Genomic DNA, 18,180 nt, shown 5'->3' on the forward strand with positions numbered 1-18,180 from the left:
CGTGGCTCACCTGCCTCATCTCTCCTCACCGCCTTCCCGCGGCCGCAGGCGGGAGACGAGAAGCGGCTCTTCCCGCCGGCGGGCGGCGCTCGCTCTCCGGCACCGCCTCACCGCCACCGCCTCACCGGCCCGCGGGCCGGCAGCCTCCACATTCGGCGGGGCCCCGCTTGTTCGGCCGCACACCCTGCTGCGGCGCCCGGCGGAATCGCGGTACGGGCCCCGGAGAGGGAGAGGTAGCGGCCCCTCGGGCAGCCCCGGGCTCGGCCCGCCGCCGCCCCACAGACACCGCAGCGCCCGCCGCCTCACAGCGCCGGCCCGCCCCTAGCAACGGCGTCGCCTCGCCCCGCCCCCTGCTCCTCAAGTCTCGTGAGACCTGGGCGCCACCGCCTACTTCTCCTCTGAGCGCCGGACAGCTCTCGCGAGACCTGGCGGCGGCGGCGGCTGCCGGGCCTGGGCGCAGCGGCCGGTGGCGGCGGGAGGCGGTGGCCCGGCCGGGCGGTGAGTGGCGGGCGGGCGCTGCGCGGTGGGGGGGCTGCGCGGCGGGGGGGCTGCGCGGCACAGCGCTGGCCGGGAGCTGTGTGCCGGCGCCGCCGGGCCGCTTCCCCCGCGCCCGGGGCCGTTGCTGCTGTGGCGGAGGGGGCGGGCGACGTGCCCCTCCGGCCCGGCGCTGGGCCCCCTCGGGGCTGGCGGGAGGCCCGCCCGTCCGTGGCTCTGCCGGCCCCGGCCCGTGAGGGAGCGGCGCGGTGCTGTAGCCGCCCGCAGGCGGCTCGGAGTGCCCCAGCCGGCCGCCCGAGCGTGGCACCTGCCCTCCGGCCTGCCCCGGCTTTCCCCGGCCCTGTGCTGGAGCCTCTGCGCTTTCAGGGCATGGCAGGGGCGCCTTCGGCCGGGGGCTGTGCCGCGGTACCGCTGGGACGTGCGGTGTCACGAGCAGGCTGAACACTGCTTAATTTACCAGTCTTAATCGTATAATGTTTGTTGGTAAAACCTGCAGTTGCTGCCTGGGCAGTACAGACGCACTGTTACTGCTGAGGGCTGCTTGGTAGCGATCGTCTGATTCCTGAGCATCCTTATTTTACATAATCCTTAAGCATCGATTTGCCTACTCAAGCTGTCTTCATAATGAGTTCGATGTCTTTATAAAACTTTTTTTCACGTAACCGTCTTTTATTTGCAGAAAATACCAGTTGCTTGTATGACAGATCTGTCATAGCACAATTATTTGTTGCAGTTGCCTATCATTACCTTTTTTTTTTCTTTAAATTCACTTTTGTTTCTAGCTATTGCTTCTGCATCTCTTTCCTTCTTATCTCTGATCCCATCGAATGTGTCACTTCAGAACTCCTCTCTTTCAGAATTTGGATCCAGCTCCATCATAAGACCTTTTCCAGGTTTGTGTCTGTGGGTTGTCTGCCTTCTTTGCCCAAAGAAGTGGTTGAACATTGTATCTTTTTGTTCTTTACTCATGGCTGCCTCTTACGAATTCGAGTACATGATTAATACCTGGCTCCTTGGTAGCCTTTTGACTGTCATCTCTGTTCTTCTTCTTTTTGTTTGCCTTTTTCCTTCATGAATCATGTGTAATGATTCATTTAAAGAGTACTTATTTCTGTTGTTGCTTCAGCTTTGGTGATCCTTTTCCTGGAAGACCCTCTCTTTCTCTCTGCAATTGCTATTGAATTAGATGATCCAGAAACATGAATTATCAACTTCACATTAATCACAGTTCGTGACTTGATAGCTCACACTTATTTTCTTTTATCTGAACTGAAAAAAAAAATAAATTGTCACTGCATCATCTTGTGTCGGTTACCTTGAATTCCTATAGCTTGAAAACAAGTACAGTCAAAAGGAACTGGCTGATTTTTCTTTTCTTTTTTTTTTTTTTTTTTTTTTTAACCATTTCTCTGTAGTTAAGGCAGATTGTTCCATTGTATTTGTTTTGCAGGTCTGTCAGTGTGGATTTGTCTTTGACTAGGTCTCTTTCTTGCAAAGCATCAGAGATAATTTTTTTCTGTTAAGATGCACAAATCTTCTGCCAAAAGCCTTTGCATATTATCTCTTGATTTGTACCGTTTCTGTCTCAAAAACTCATAGTCTATTACATGCTGCCTGTGATCATCATTGCCATCTACCGATGTTTAAGACTGTTCTTACAAGTTTTTTCAGCACATATTTGTATTTATGCTTTTGCCCAGTGTGTTAATGCCAGGGAAACTGGGTGTTGAGGAAGACAAGTTAAAGCAGCTCTCGTATTGCACATTAAATTCGTTCTTGAATCCCAGTTTTCCTTTTAGGTGCAATTGCGTTTGAAAATGGTGAACAGCTGATGTGTGGATGACACTGCTTATTAAATTAGTCACAAGTATAGTCACCACTGATTTTGCTGTCACTTTGTTATAAACTGTATGCTTTCGTAGGTTGTATGCTTGAGGCTGGGGCTGTTTTGTCCTGTGTGCATATGCAAAAACCAAACCCTCATATGCTAATTTCTTTCAGCACAGCTTTCCTTTAGCACTGTTGCTTAAATCTTGGCCTGGCTGTTGTTTATCAATAAAAGTATGTATCTTTAAAACACATATGGAATCAAAAGCTAATTTAGAATTCATTTAAGATCTGAAAAATCATTTGGGATTTTCTTGTTCATTTGAGATGTATTGTCACTGCTGGGTACCACCATGGGTGTAGACCTTCCTTGTTTCAAGAAATGTAACTGATAAATTGTTTCACGCTATTCATTTTGTTACTGATGCCGAGTGTTACCAAGCCCTCTGTCGTGTCTGCCTTCTGTTTTTGTATTGGTGGGCCACAGGTGATAGGGCTAGTAGTAGTGGCAAGAAGTTAGGGTTTGTGCCTTTTTCCTGCAGTGATAAGCACAATTTTGCTTTTGTGTGGGAGAAGTTGCTAAATCCACTGCGCTTTTTACAGGTTTACCTAGGTTGTGTTTACACAATGAATCTTAATACAGAGGAGGCATTAGGAATCATCTGCCTCTTGCTTTTTAGGCTTCCGATATCAGATAGGTGTTTTATAGTCGCGTTCCTTTTAGGAATTACAAAGTTAAAGCTGACAAGATAGTCACAGGCTGTCTGTTGCTCATGGTGCTATAGAAATAGGAATATCATCAGCATCCCATGACTGCTCAATTATTATTTTTTTTCCTTCTTATTCATCAAGAGACACTTAAATCCTGACCTGCTATGTTAATCTTGAAACTATCGCAGAGGATGTCTCTTAGCTATGCTTTGATCAGTGTTGGTTTGATAACATTTTGATGATGATAATTTATAAAATCTACTTTATATGGCTGATGTCTGCCCTAGTTTGCAAGAAACTCACTTGGCAGGTATGGATCTCCATTATATGTGGTGTCTGCACTATAAGCATGTGTGCTTTGAACTGTATTTCTTAATTAGGATGTAATGTCACTGTGCTTGCATTCCCTGTAAATCCTACTTGTAGGTTAGTTTTTGTTATTGCTGCTCTTGTGCTTTGATGACTAGAAGCAGCAAACAGCAGACTGTCACCCCTTACAGGAAGTCTACATAATCTGAATCTTGGGAGTTTCAGTGTCACAACTGATGCCAGGTTTTGTCCTAGCTGGTTACATGTCTACTGGATCTTCCAGATCATCCTGGTTCGCCCTTATGGTGTATTTCATTGATGGAGCAGGTTAGAGCAGATGAGCTTCTGAAACCTGTCCTACTTTAGGAAATGCTTCTGACCAAGGTGTAAAGCTGAGTAGCTGCCTGAAGTATTACATGTTAGTTATCTGAATGTTGTCCTCTATACTGACAGCTGGGGCAATCGGTTCTTTGTTCCATCTGATGAGCTGGCGTCCGGAAGATGACATCCTGGGTCTCTGTCTCAAAACTTCAGGCTATTTTAATAGTGTTCTTCAGTAAGACCCCAAAGCTTTGCTGCCTTACAAGTTTTCTCAATAAATGTAGTGTGGCTGGCTGTCTTGAAGTGTACTGATAATTAGTTGAGATTAGCTTTACTTCTTTCCTGAAAGACTTCCAAAGCACACTTTCCCCCTGCTCACTTGCAGTACCTTGAAAAGTGAAAGTCCTGCATCTCACAAAAATGTATGTCCGCTTCTTTCCAGCATCTGATATTGCCTAAATCTTGCTTAATCTGCTGTGCATCTTTGGTGCATTTTATTTTGTCATGGCACAAAACTGAATATGCTTTAAGTGTTATTAATATAATAATATATTCTACAGCTATCACAAGTTAGTGTATGATACATCCTTTCATGAGCTCTTCAAGTAGTGGTGTAAACACATTAATTACTGTATTTTGCAATGCCTAGGGTGGCTCTACCGCATAAACTATTAGCTTCCACAAACCCACTGGGTGTCTGTCTTTACAATTCCTTTGTGTTCCAGTAGTCTACAACTTTGAGAAATGAGTGAGGATTCTGGCTTCAAGTTGATGTTAGCAAATTGAAGTGTTCTAGCTGTCTGTGTTGACAGCTTTGAAAGTTAGTCTACTTCCTGATTTACCTATTTTACACAGTTATTCTGTGTAATAATTCTCCAGAGTATTAGCTTTCTGCAGAGGGGTAAGAAATCATTCTTTAAGCCTAGAGAATTGCTTATTAGCTAATCAGAATGGCAATCAGTTTGGCCAATATGATAGTGTTTTGTGATCTACAAAGGATATTTGGATTTGATTATTTTTTTAAAATTTTATTTCATGTACTCCCAGTGCCTTTTTGCCTTTACAAACATTTCAGATCAGTTTCTTGATTTCATGGGAGGCATTGAATAGTACTTGTGGCGATGTACTCTTGCTGGTTTTTTGTTTTGCATGCAAGACCAGAATGTTCAGCAAAAAATATTTTCTTTGTGGCCCACGATGTGAATTGAAAAAACCCAACCCAAAACTAACAAAAAAACCCCAAAACCAAACATTTGAACCACAGTTGAAACATTCTTTTCTGTTGCAGGGAAAAGTGGATTTGTTGGTGTTCAAAAATTTATCAGGAGGACTAGTTAGTTAGTTTACAGAATTTATATGGCATTTGTTAATTGAAAAATTTCTATTTTCAATAGAGAAAAGCATAAAAAAAGTTTCCTTATTTATTGTCTTACAGGTTTGTTAAAACTTGAAATAAAAACTGATAAATGCGTTTGCTTATAATCCACACAAAAGCTATCAACAATGGTCAAGAAAAAAACCCAGCTGTGTTACAGCAAATTGTTTCTGATAGAAGTGTTATTTGTTAAGATCCTGCTGAGTGAAGGATGGAGGGAAGACTGTTTCTTGTTCACAAGCTGATAGTGTGACATGCTTTAACTGTATTAGAAATTCCACAAAGATGTGGCTTTGGATGATTTCAGATTGTTTATCTTTTAACTGTGTTCTAGTTCCGAGTTGTGTGCCAGTCAGGTACTTGATCGGTGACACTGCTGGGGTTCTTCATATGCTTTAAGTTGGGAAAAGGGAACACTGATGTTCGCGAGGAGCAGTCCCATTTGTTTCTCTTCTTCTGTGTCCTTTGGCTTAAGCGTGTAGCTGTATAGCAAAGCAGATTGAGGAACTGATCCTACTTAAAACCATCTTTTTCCTTGTGAACCTATATCCTCCTGTTGAATCTATTGCTTTCATTAAATGAAAGATGGGGAGGAGGCAGAAAAAGTGAGAGAATTTAAGAAAGTGATTTGAAGTTTTCCTTTCAGCTGCAGTTCTCATGAAAACAGCTGCTTTTACATGTCTTTTCAGTGTGAAATTCAAATATTGACATCTTGCTTCAGTGAAATTAGTAAGAACTAGCTGCTGGATGACAACTGGTTTCTGATAAGGCACCTGCTTTGGTCCATACCTGAGAGGATGAGGTGTTTATAAGTCTATTAGCTGGCTTTAAAGAGAAGAGAGAAAAACGAAAACTTGAAAAGAAACGGGTGGTGCTAAATGAGCCCATCACTGTGGTGCTTGTCGGAGCAGGGCCCTGTGCTCCTGTGGCAATCGGTAGCAGGGAGTGATTCCAGAATGGGAGTTGTGGTGTTCTGCTAGGATAATGCTGGTCTTCACTTCTTTTTCTAACCAACACTGTTAACGTGAGTAGGAAGACTCACTGTATACCTTGCTCGAGTGACTCCATCTAGCGAACGCAAATTGTTTCAATTCAGGATACAAGGTGCCTTTATTTTTGTTTTGCTTGTGTATGAAAATGTTACATCATGTTGCACCTAAGTTCTGAATGACAGCTGGCCAAGTAACTTGTGACTGGATTTATAAACCAGCCTTCCTTCCCCCTTCCTACTTAATAATACTTTTTCCATTCTGAAATAGGTTGTAGGTTTCTCCATGTTAAGGATCTAAACACACCTGATAAATGTGTGTAAATCCTATAACCTTCTGTGTTTGTGTAGTATTGTCACGTGTTGACTGTGTTTTGATAACCTGAATTTCCAGGTAATACACAATGAAATGCTTATCAGAGCTTTTTGCTTTTTTTTTTTTTTTTTTTTTTTTATGAGAAAGTTGAGTATTTTCTATAATTGTAAATAAAATGTTTTTTCCTTTCCAGACTCTATATGGACACCTGACCATATGAGTCTTCCAATCCAAGTGTTTTTAATTATAGAAGCTGTAATGGCGGGGGGGGGGGGGGGGGAACCATAACCCTGTGGTGGAGATTGTATACTTGGTATAAAATCTGTTTTCTTTGTTAGAACTGAACATGAAGGAAAAAGTCATATACAACTGACATTTTTAAGAAGCTTGTTCTCTACTGTTCTCTTGCAATAAAAATTTGAGTTTGGATTTAGCTAAAAGAATCAAATTTGTCAGAAGGGCTCTTTTATTTTCCACGATTAGAGGGACGTTTTATTTGAGAAGCTACCTTGTTTCAAAGAAGTTGCAATTCCTTTGGGACTCACTTAAAAAAAAAAGAATCAGTTTCATTGATTGCAATAAAGGGGTGTGGGCTGGACATACAATGTTTCTGAAATATTTAGCTTAAAACTTCAGAGAAACATAGTAGGCTTATCTGTCTGTAATTTAATTTCTTTTTTCCAGATGCTGTACAATCATCAGCTCTTCACTTGTGGCTACTTTTTCATTTTTGTAATCAGATCATTTGGAACTATATAACTCAAGTCTTGACACAAGTGTCACTTATAGGTATGACTTGAACACCAGTCATTGAAGATTGGCTGTCTTCATTGACAGTCACAAAGTTGTTTTATCTATGAGTGAATTCTGGTGAGTTGAGCATAATACTGGAGCCCAGTCAAGGAAGGGTAGGCTTATAATGTCTGGTTTTCTATTAAATTTTTGTGACTTTTCTGCAAAAGTCAGTGAAACTGGACTACATTGAGTGTTTCTAAGGATTGCTATTTGTTAATCTTATTCCTGTTTTCCTCTTGGGCAGCCATTCAAATTATAAAACTTGGTCTCTCTTCTACAGTTGGGATCATTCTTTGCATTAACCACACATTTAAAAGAAAATTATGATGTGTTTGCCTTGTGTTTTATGACCAGTGACTTCTCTGTTTGGACACAGTGAAATTAATTGTGGCAAAATTGAAGTTGTCTGCCAACACTTACAGAACTGTATTTCTTATAACAAAATCTTCAGTGCAAGTATCAGCAAAACATATAGAATGTTATTATCAGGCAATTTAGAAGTTGTGCTTCTGTATATCTTGCTTTCTGCAATCTTTATTTAAAAAAACAAAGCCTAACAACACAGAATTCTGCATGTCTGTAATTTTTTTTGTGTGTGGCATTTAAAGGTAAACACTACTCTCTTAATGTAGGTTGTGAGTGCTGCATGTATGCTTTTCAGAGCAGTAGTGTGAGGAAGCTGGCAGTGGAATGGCAGGACGGCCTCATCCTTATGATAGTAACTCCAGTGATCCAGAGAATTGGGATCGGAAATTGCATAATAGACCTCGTAAACTTTGTAAACATTCAAGGTAGGTGCTATGTACCATCTATTGCATCTCAAAAACCATAATAAAAAGTCCATTCTAAAGGCTACTGTATCTGGTTGTGGCAAGTCCTGTCATAAATTTTGTAGTTCTTGAAAGAGACACTAAATCCTTTAAAATATATTTTCTAACCTAACTGATTTGTCAGCTTCCCTAATCCATGCTTAGATTTGTTTTGCTGTGGGTGGGATTTTAGTCTTTTTAAAAAAACCTAAATGCTTCGCGTGTATATCAAGACACCAGTTGAGTGACTAAATATATGCATTTTCTTGCGGTGCTTGCTGGGAGTTACTTCTCTTCATCATTTTTTAGTTGTTGGTACTCTGTGAAGTAGCATACTTAAAATATGTGCAACTTGTTCATGGCGATAACTGATAGTTTAGTTGCTTGCATGCAAGTGACGCGCTCTAGTACTTTCTTTGTAAAGCTGTGTGTCAGATCTTGCTGTTGCCTGCATCCCTCACTATAAGAATGTTTTTAAAATGCGTCTTGATTTGAAAACATAATGAAGTTAATTAGTGTCTTCCCAGCATATAGTGCTCAAAAATGAACTAAGCAAAGCAGTTAGTCACCTAACAAATGTATGTGAAAAAGCATGTTGCTGGAAATATATATAAGCATCCAGATAAATGTGTATCTTCCAAGTACATTGCCCTTTTAGAAGTACTAAATATAACTAAAACATCTCTGATAGCTAGCTAAAAATGTTCACGATTTAAGCTTTCACACTCCCAAGATGATAGGGAAAGAGCTAAGGAGCACATTCAGTAACAGCAACTTAATTCACATTTTTATTTCATAGGTTCAGATAAATTGGACTCAAGCATTGCCCAAAGTATTCTATGGACAATTAAGATTTTGGGTTATTTTTCTGTCATTAAATCTTGGATAATTGTGAGACATCCAAAAGGGCAGGAAAAAAGAATGCACCAGTAATTAAAAGGCTCACAGGGAGACCCACATAATTATAGGCCTGTCTGTGAAGCAAATAATGGAATGGTTAACATGAAACCAAGGAGGGTGGCTGGTGCTGCCAGTTAGTATAGGCTTATCGAATATAGCTTTGTACAGTTGACGTTTTTATTAAGATGACAGTGTCTGGTAAGTGGTTGAGCTGTGTTTCTTATTTAGGATTGAAATGTGGCGCAGTATCAGCAAATGAACAATATAGGTATAATAGGACATTGTATGCAAGTTGAGGACTGTTCGCTGTCAGGTCTCGGAGTGTGATTGTAAACGGGTGATTCATTGCTGAGTCCGGTTCATGGAGTTCATCTCTGATCCCGTGCTACCTCCCATGACTGGTGATCTGGAATAAAACCTAAAACTGATATTGATGCAGATGACCCATGATGGGGAGCCCTAAATAATGAAAAGAAGTCATGTGATCAGAGCGGTTTGATAAACTGGGTGGAAATAACTGCATTCTTCATATGACTAAATACTGAACTTAAACGTATAGGAAAAAAGAATGTAGGCCATTTTTGTAGATTGTATCAACTCACGATCATCAGCGGTATTGGCACCGTAAAGAATATGGACTCAATGGGTAGTCAACTGAACCGAAGTCTGCAAGACCTGAGTCTGGTCAAAAGGACTAATGGAGCTGTTGGATGTATAGTGGAGTTATTGGAAGTCTGGTATCAGCAGTTCTGGGAAGATATTGATTAGAGGGGTTCTGAGACACAGAAGTTACTAGGTATTTTTTGAGACGGGGAAACTCAAAGGTTCAGTAATGACATCTGAATCAGATCCTCGCAGAAACGGCATTGTGATGATGAGCTGTAGTCAGTAGGTAGATTTGTAATAACATGTCGTAGCTGGAAGCTGAAGCTGGGGAAATCCAGTCCAGAGGAGCAGTGTACATGTCTTAATGTATGTGGTCTGTTGTGGATTATCTATTTTGGGAAAAAAATTTAAGTAAAAAGCTGTGCAGCTTTAGGAAAAGATTATTAGATGCAGATAGGAGTTAACTCAAGGAAGTCTATGGCCTATGCCTTTCAGAAGGGTTGCTGTTGATCATTTGGTACGGTCTGAATTCAAGGTTTACGCATCAGCTGCAATTATTTATAGGCATAGATTTTATGCCTTCTAAGTTGGACATATTTCTGACAAAACACAATTTGTGTTTCCATTAAGATGTTGAACAGCCAGTGTTTTATGGAAGCTTTTAGTATGTATGATAGGGATATAGTAATCAAGCTAACATCTGATTTTTTTTTCCCCACCAAATAATGTAAGCTTGTTTTGGAAATGTTTGAGGTCATAACAGAGTAAGGAATAAATTAAGGAGAAATATTTTGTTACCTTGTTCCGTTGAGATACTTGATTACTTCAGAGAATTCAGTTATTGGAAAATGGTGTACTTTATTCAAAAGCCTGAACAAAATAATTGGATTTTGGGTGGCTGAATATAGACATACTACTATCATTTCTGACTTCATTGACACTTTTTCTCCAGACAAATTAAAATCTGTGCAAAAAATGCATTTTTTCCCCTCAGACTGCTTTTGGAGACATATGTTTTAATGATACAACTTGAACAGAACTGCTTTGTTAAAAGGTTTGAGTACTGCAGTCTTATTTGTCTTGCACTTCAAAAATATGCCTTGTACAAAATAAGAAAAAAAACTGCCTGGGGTTTGAGAAGTGTAATGGTGAAGTAAGAACTTTAGAATAAATCTCAACAAGGGAGTAATGTTTAAGATGGATGCTTAGCTTGTCACTTCTTGGTGCTTTGGAGTGTTTAATCCTCTAGCCTTAACATTCTTAAAATAGCTTAGATAATTTTCTAGACTCATAGAAAATATAATCTAGGACTGTGAGCTGTCCCTCTGCACGTAAGGATTTTGTGGCAGCAAGGATAGCCATGGGACTTGGCTCCCTTCACTGTGCCGCCTGTGTGAGGCAAAGGACGTGTGGCAAAACTGTCTAAGGGGGTGTATGTATTAAACAGTTGCACAGGTTAACATGATATCTTTTTCTTTCTGGTCTGGCAAGTTTCCAATTTTTTAAGCCTCTGGCGACTTGCACTGTTTTTTTCTCTTCCTTTTTCTTACTTGTTCTGAGATGGGCAATGTAACAGAAAACTCTGGAGACATTCAGAAAATAAGGATCAAAAATATAATGGAAGTGATCCTTGGTATAAACTTAAAGAGCCTGACAGGATGAAATTATATGGTATTAAAGCTGGCTAATTAATGATACAGTCTTGTTGGTCCAAGCCATTACAAAAAATCTTTGAGATTCTTTTTATTTAAGTACCTGAACAAGATGGAACAAAACTTTCAGAAACCATATGTTGACTAAATGTTAGCTTAGGTTCAAGTCAATGGTCTCTGAATTCATATTTTCATTATTAGATATTGCTGATCTGTATTTTCTATTTTATTTTTAACTGATTACTAGCTTCCCACATGTAACTTCTCTGTAATGCTCTCATACTTGTTGGGAAACCTTAATTCTGTTGTGCTAAGTGCTTTCTCTGGAGTTGTGAAAAATCTGTGGCTTAAATTTGCCTCTTTCTTAACAATTGTCCAGGATTTAACTTTCAAAATTTGCTTCTGGTTTAGGCCCATTTGATAATCCCTTGTTTGTTCATTCTGTTGATAGTGTTAAAACTCTTGCCTGCCCTACTGCATTAATGAACAAAATGTGGCTGTGGTGTGATTCTGTTGTCTTCATTCTTGAACCTCTTGAGTCTTTCAAAAGCTTCAACAACTTTGAAAAATTTTCTAGAGATGACAAGTTATGGTGCAGATGCTGAATGCTGAGATTTTTTTTCCCTAATATTATTTTTGCATGCTGGGAGGATGCATTCATGAGTTGTGAATGGAACTGCCACTTGCCTCAGCATTTTGTAAGTACACGAAGCATCCCCAGAAGAGTCCTTTTCTCATCTCTGGATTGATATCAGAATGTATAATCTGTTTTCTGCTGCAGGATGGGCTTTATTTTTCTTCATGAAATTTGGATTTCTGCAGTTGAACATTTTAGAGCATGGGCCAGGCCTACGCCATGTATGACATGAAAATAATTTAGGCCTGCTTTTGCCATGGGTGCAAATGAATGGATGAATGTGCATCATTTGCTTTAACTGCAAACATGCTCGCTTTTAATTGCAAACTGGTATTGGCAGATCAAGATCTCCTCTTCATCTAGCTTTTGTTGGCACCAGGATATAAAACCCTCAGAAGAAACTGAGATGGGCCGGGAAGAGGTGATCTTGGAATCTAGAAAAATGGGCTGCACTCAGTAATGGCTTTCAAAAATATCAGTCTGCCAATCTTCTGTAAGGTATCTAAGGTATAGTGAGTGATCTTAACCAGTTGTTTTTGTTGGGTTTTTGGGAGCTTGTGAACACTGCTGAGAAAGAAAGTTTAGTGACTTTCTGTGCAAAAGCACACACTAAATCCTCTTGAAATTCTCCAGCACACAAATGACCTTTTCCAAATATAGTCATATGTTTTTTGTGGTGGACTTTGGCATCATGTAAAACTTGATGAGACCCTGATTTTTTTATTAAAACACAAAGCACTTCCAAGGTGAAGCAGTTAAGCTCAGAACTTGAGTTTTTACGGACAGCTCTTCTGCATTGTTGTCTGCTCCATTCTGCTCTGAGAGTAGAAACTATAACGTCTAGATAGAGGTTCAGTAAGTGTTTACACTCAGTCTTTTTTAATTTGGACGTCTGAAGCTAGTTTTTAGTAGATAGAGGTACTTTACAGTTCCAAGAAGGAGAACATGCTTCTGAGTTTCTTAAACCTTGATTTTTACCTAACATCCCATTTTGAAAATGGAGTAGGAATTGGCGCATAAATAAAGGCAGCCCATATTCCTCTATGGAGGGTCGTGTATTTGGGTAGCTTGACAGAAGTCATACAGTGTGAGAATGTATACCTACCTAAAGGTAACTTCCTTGCTGTATGAAAAATCCCTTTAGTAACTGCACACTCACGGGAATTTTTTGTTGTTTTCTTCCTGAAATGGAACGGAGTTACTAAGAAATGTATTACAGTTGACAGACCCACTGAAGACCAAAATTATCTGAATATTTAAGAATTTTGGAGCAGGGAAGTGTTCATGGAGTTGTTGTGTTGAGATGAGGGACGATCTTATAGTGCTCCCCACATTAAGCAGAGAGAATTCTTTCTGAGAAGTTCCTTAGTAGGTTGAAACCCAAGTTAAGTGTGACTGCTGGGCTGTGCATCTACAAGGTTTTCATGGATGTGTGTCCTGGACTGAGGGGTAGTTTTGTGGGAATCAGGAGCTAATCTGTCCATGGCATGTTCTTTCTACCTGAAATTAGGAGTAAAGGCGAACAAAACATACTAATTCTGCTGTGGATAAAAGACCTTGCGTAGGGAACCAGTGCTGAAAAAAACTGGGTGCACTTGTACTTTTTCTTGCTGTGGAGCTGTTAGAGGCAAAAAAAAAATGCCCGAAAGAAGGTTTTTCCAGCATGTATTCTATATAGCTTGTTACAACCATGTCGTCCATCGCTTTTTTCGAAGGGAAGAAGAAAGGCTTGCAAGACTGGGGGTTATTCTGCCCTGGGGCATGGGAAGGGTGGTTGTGTGAACCCTTACAAGACCCTAAACCCAGAAGAAAATTCATGGGCTCAGGTAACTGAAACTGTGTGAGCAGAAATTTTCCTTCCGTGTCTAGAGCTGACTCTTAGTCAAGAATGCTAGTGCTTTCCTGCCTTCCTAATCACAAGTCTCTTGGTTTTGTTACGTCCTCTTTATAACAGCAGTCGTTAGCTCAACAATCCCACTTGCTCCTTCAGCTTTCATCATATTTTATTTTCTACTCTACTGCTTATGACATCTAGATTTTTATTTATTGTAAGACTTGCTTTTAAACTATTCCTCCAGTGCATTGCAGCTCCTTAAAACAGCCTACAAACATTCTGAAAAGAATAATTAAAAAAAAAAAACCAAAGAAAAAGCTGTAGCATAATTCTTATCTTCCCCCAAAGAAAAAACCCTTAGAAAATTTTATCCTGACATGTATATTAGTCTGCTTCCTTGTTTTTTGTGCTTGGTGGGCTCGACTTGTCAAGCATTTGGTTGACTTATTGATGTGAAGATGCGCTGCAGCAGGACTTGGTGAACCGATTTCTGATTGGTGAACATACTGATTCCTGTAACTAAATATCTAATATTTAGATTGTCACAAAGCTTAGATTTTCCTGGCTTAGACTTAACTACAAACATCCCTTTCCCAACAAGAAATGGAGGCTGTGCTGCCTTGTTCTCAAAAGGGTGTTGCTGTACCTGCTTATGAACTCAGCGGAAGGTGAATTCCCTTTAAATATCAATCCAGGCAGACTTTACAGGAACGAATTAACTGTTGCCTGAAACTTGCATGGATTTGTCGATCTTAAGTGATCGTGAACACAAATGAGAGCTGTGACGAGAGAAAGTTAGCAATAACCTTTTTCAGATGTGGGGTTTGTGTGCTGAAACCCGACGAGCTGGCAGGACTAGAAATAGCTTCGCAGATGGTACTTGGCAGGGTACGGAGCAGCTCGCCGCTGGCACGCTCGCCTCCCTGCCTGTCAGTCGCGGTGCCCAATGGCTGCGTAGGGATGGGAAAACGGCAAGTATGGATTCAGCTCACAGGAGGCTGCGAGGTCAGACGTCAGGATTGCACTACGCATGGCTGAGTCGGTGACTGTGAGAAATGGAATTGAATTAATATCTAGAGGGGTTTGCGTCTTTGAACACTTAATGGACTGTATAGCTGTGATCTCCTGTGCTTGAGGGGAAGATGATGGAGGAAAAAGTAAGGCTCGCTGCTGGTGCGGTGAACTACTGAAGAATGATGGAAATGGCAAATATGCTGAACTTAACAAGTAATGCCAAAGGATGCTGATCTGGCTTGCAAAGCTGCCTTCTTGGAAGGAACAGAATTCCTTTGTCCTCTGATCTCAAAATTATTTCCATGCTTTTGTGTTTCCTCCCTGATAGATGCAAGAGGAAGGTGCGTATCTGTTAAGAGAAATAATCTGTGGGCATTATTCATTCAGGAGAAGAATGAGGAAAAGGAAAAGTGCTGTCCTTTGTGTGCACTGGTCAATTGAAATGTCTGCTGACAAAGAACAGACTTCAGGGGGAGGAAGAAGGGCATAAGCACTGTCATTGTGTAAGTTCTAGCAATACGAGCAGGACAGATTTCTTCTAAAGCCTTATAGAACTGTATCCATAACAGCGTATGGATAAAGCTGTATATCCCTGTTCTACAAGTGCTGCTTCTGTGAATTGTCCTAGGAAGGGATGGGATCTAAGTTTATATTAACTTTTATTAAAATGTAAGCTTTAGACAATAAGGGAGAAAAAAAGGGGGAAATCTTGGTTAATATTACACTGCTGTGTCCCTTTCATTTAAATAAGGTTTTAGGGTGGGTTTGGGGGTAACAAGTTTATTGGTTTAACACCATAATTCTGTGTAGACAAGAGGCAGTTTTATAGAATAAGTATGTTTGTTGGCAGCATTTAGTAGGATGCACATGAAGTTTGGGTGTTGGAATGCATGCTGATTGTTTTGACAGTAGAATTAACTCAGTTTAATGACTTCTTTTAATCATTAGTAATGTATTCAGAGCAATATGTTGTTATGTATAAAGACAAGCTGAAGATCTCCTTCCACAGATGACTCCAAAGCATCATTAAATTGAAGAGCATTTACATTTTTTAAAAACAGCTCTTCCCTTACTGCAAAAATAGGAAGCATATCAGTATGACAAGTGTGCTGTTTTTGACGGTACCATTTTTCCTTCTTTATATCATATTAAATAGGTTTGCTTAAATAAAGTCTTGAACTTACTTTGTTTTCTTTGCGAGGTGGCTGCTTTTAAAGAAAATGCCTTTTCCCTTTACAAAGGCAGAGCTTCCTTGATCCTTGACTGAGGGGGAAAATAAATTCTATCACCAGCTTAAAGTTCTTGAATGGGTGCAGTGCTACTGTCCCAGCGTTCCTTTGGAGCCAGGGAAAACTGTGTATTGAATTTTTGAAGATTGTCTAAATAGATCCGTATTCATAGAGCTGGTTTTGTGGTGGTGCGTTTTTGTGGTTTGCTTGTTTTTTTGTTTGGGTTTTGTTTTTTGGTGTTGTTTTTTTTAACCTGTAGGGAAGTAATTGGTAAAGCAAGATTCTCTTACCTTTCTTTTTTGGTATTAGATGGGCTGCATGTGTGGGGCTTTTTCCAGTTCTAGTGAATGAGGAAATGAGGCTGTGCATTTAAAATATTGGGGGTTCTTTTTTCTCTTGCAGTTTTAAATTAAATGCAGTATGTTATTAAGTGTACAGGAGAACATTTTGCTTATAGGCTGGTGTTGTGCTTTAGTCATTGCCTGTAGCTTCTACAGCACAGCGTGCAGCTGGTGGTCATCAGCTGGGAAATTAATTGAAAGCTGACACTGCAAATACTTCTTTTCAGAGGGAGATAGAGATCTGAAACTATAATGACTTTCTTGGCGACTTGATGTAATGCACCATGCAGAACACCACTGACTGGTGTAGGCTGAAATTACAGATTAATATAGTATGGTAGCCAGGTGCTGCATGAGACTAATGGCTTCCTAGCACTTTTAATTACCCGCAGTTCACTGCTGTGTGAGAAGTAGTGCTGTTTTATCTGGTCTGTATAATGCTTCTGTGAAACACAATACTTCTGAATAGTTTGCCTGTTCTTGCAAATGGGGCAGCTCTGCTTTTGTCAGTCACTTTTCTGTTGGTGTAGGTAGATAGCTGTGTCGACACAACTGTGGAACTCCATAGTGAACGTTGTTTGTCTTGCCCCCATCGCTGGGGACAGGTTTGTGATTTAAAGGTCTACACATTGCTGGCATAGAGCGAAGGGGTTTTGTTTCCCTGCAGCAACAACCTACTGTCCCCAGGGGCTTTGTTAGGGGAGAAAAACCAAGTCCTTCAGTGAAAAAAAATTGAAATTATTTGGTAGTCTTGATGTATTAATTCTTTTGAACACTTGCAGCTTCTTCTAAAAGCCTCTGTACAGGAAATAGAAGGCACAGGTCTTCTTTCATATGTACTAGCCACAGATGTAGCTCCTTTTTCAGACTGGTGGAGTAGCTCAGTGAGACAGTTTTCCTAGTCAAATATTGCAGGATAAAGCCCGTGACCATCTCTTCTGATGTATTATATTCTACCTCTTTATTTTCTCTTTCTTCAGATTTAAACTCACTTTAGTTGTCTTGTTTATTGCAGAGCAAAGTTGTATTTCAGTGGTAGTTCTTACCTGAGTACACATACTGTCAAGCAAATGGAACTTCAGAATTTTTTTTGGTATATTTCCAATAGATGAAATTTTATAATTTTTTTTGCATATTGTGACTCAACTGTGATGAGATTTAAGATTGACATTTTAGACAGCTGTTAGTAAGATGAGTGAAGTCTCATGATTCAGATGGTGATGTCTCAAGCCAAACTGTTTGAATTCTCTGAAATCTTGCAATTTTAGCTTCCATCTTGCATCTTCTGGCTAATAGATAATGTGCCAGTCTCACAGCATTAATCTGTACGTTAAAGGGAGGAAAATACCGCACAGAAGCAAGCAAATGAATAGTGTGGCCAGCTACAATTGAAACAGCTCTTTCAAATTATTTACTAATCTATCTGTTTCAGAAACGATTTAATATTTAAGGATCCTGTCCTCCTCCAGCTGGCAGCCTCCGCCTCTTTTGAAGTGTGGTGTGCTGAATTGCTGGCTGGTGTGTCTGTGCTCTGAAGGGATGGACGGGGCTGGCGGCAGGAGGCACGTTACTCTGCGCACGCTGCCCTTCTCTTCCCAGGCTTGCTGGCTATACGTACCGAGGCAGAGGTAGCCCAGTTCCAGTACTCGGAAGGTATAGCTGAAACAGTCGTGCCTGGCGTGTTTAGTCCTTCATTCAGACGTGACTAAGGAGGAAGTATGATGCTCGCTGAGTCAATGTTATTTCCTGTAGCACCTGTTTTTCTCAACTCCTGTAAAGAGATTATTAACCAGGGTTCGCCGTACTTCAGTGTGAACTCTGAATCACTGGTTAGAGGGTAATGTGGCTTTAGATGGTTTTCTGGATTAAGAATCACATTTTAATTGCCTTCTCTGTTAAAGGGTAATTCATATTTGCTCTGCCGAAATGCGTGATAAGCCTGCATATCCTTACAGTGGTTCAGTTTCATTTTCTAGCGTGTTTCCCTTATTTAAAGCAACTAGAGTGCTTTAGCTATTGAG

The 18,180-nt window shown here is 40.5% G+C and overlaps 1 protein-coding gene across 6 annotated transcripts in view; it reads left to right on the forward strand.

Moving 5' to 3' along the window:
• The first annotated feature begins 406 nt into the window (after nt 1–406).
• BTBD10 (BTB domain containing 10) overlaps nt 407–18,180 on the forward strand; it is a 29,835-nt gene continuing 12,061 nt past the window's right edge. The window contains exons 1-3 of one of the 6 annotated variants that reach the window (XM_055721781.1): nt 455–498; nt 7,027–7,212; nt 7,770–7,928. In XM_055721781.1, coding sequence (XP_055577756.1) covers nt 7,828–7,928 — 101 coding nt within the window. In that variant the 5' untranslated portion in view covers nt 455–498; nt 7,027–7,212; nt 7,770–7,827. Of the gene's footprint in view, nt 499–7,026; nt 7,213–7,658; nt 7,929–14,558; nt 14,931–18,180 lie in introns of those variants that run through there. The other 5 variants (XM_055721782.1, XM_055721783.1, XM_055721784.1 and 2 more) reach the window with 5 other exon arrangements.

Source organism: Falco cherrug, chromosome 10 (genome assembly GCF_023634085.1).
Source record: "Falco cherrug isolate bFalChe1 chromosome 10, bFalChe1.pri, whole genome shotgun sequence".
Taxonomy (NCBI): Eukaryota; Metazoa; Chordata; class Aves; order Falconiformes; family Falconidae; genus Falco; species Falco cherrug.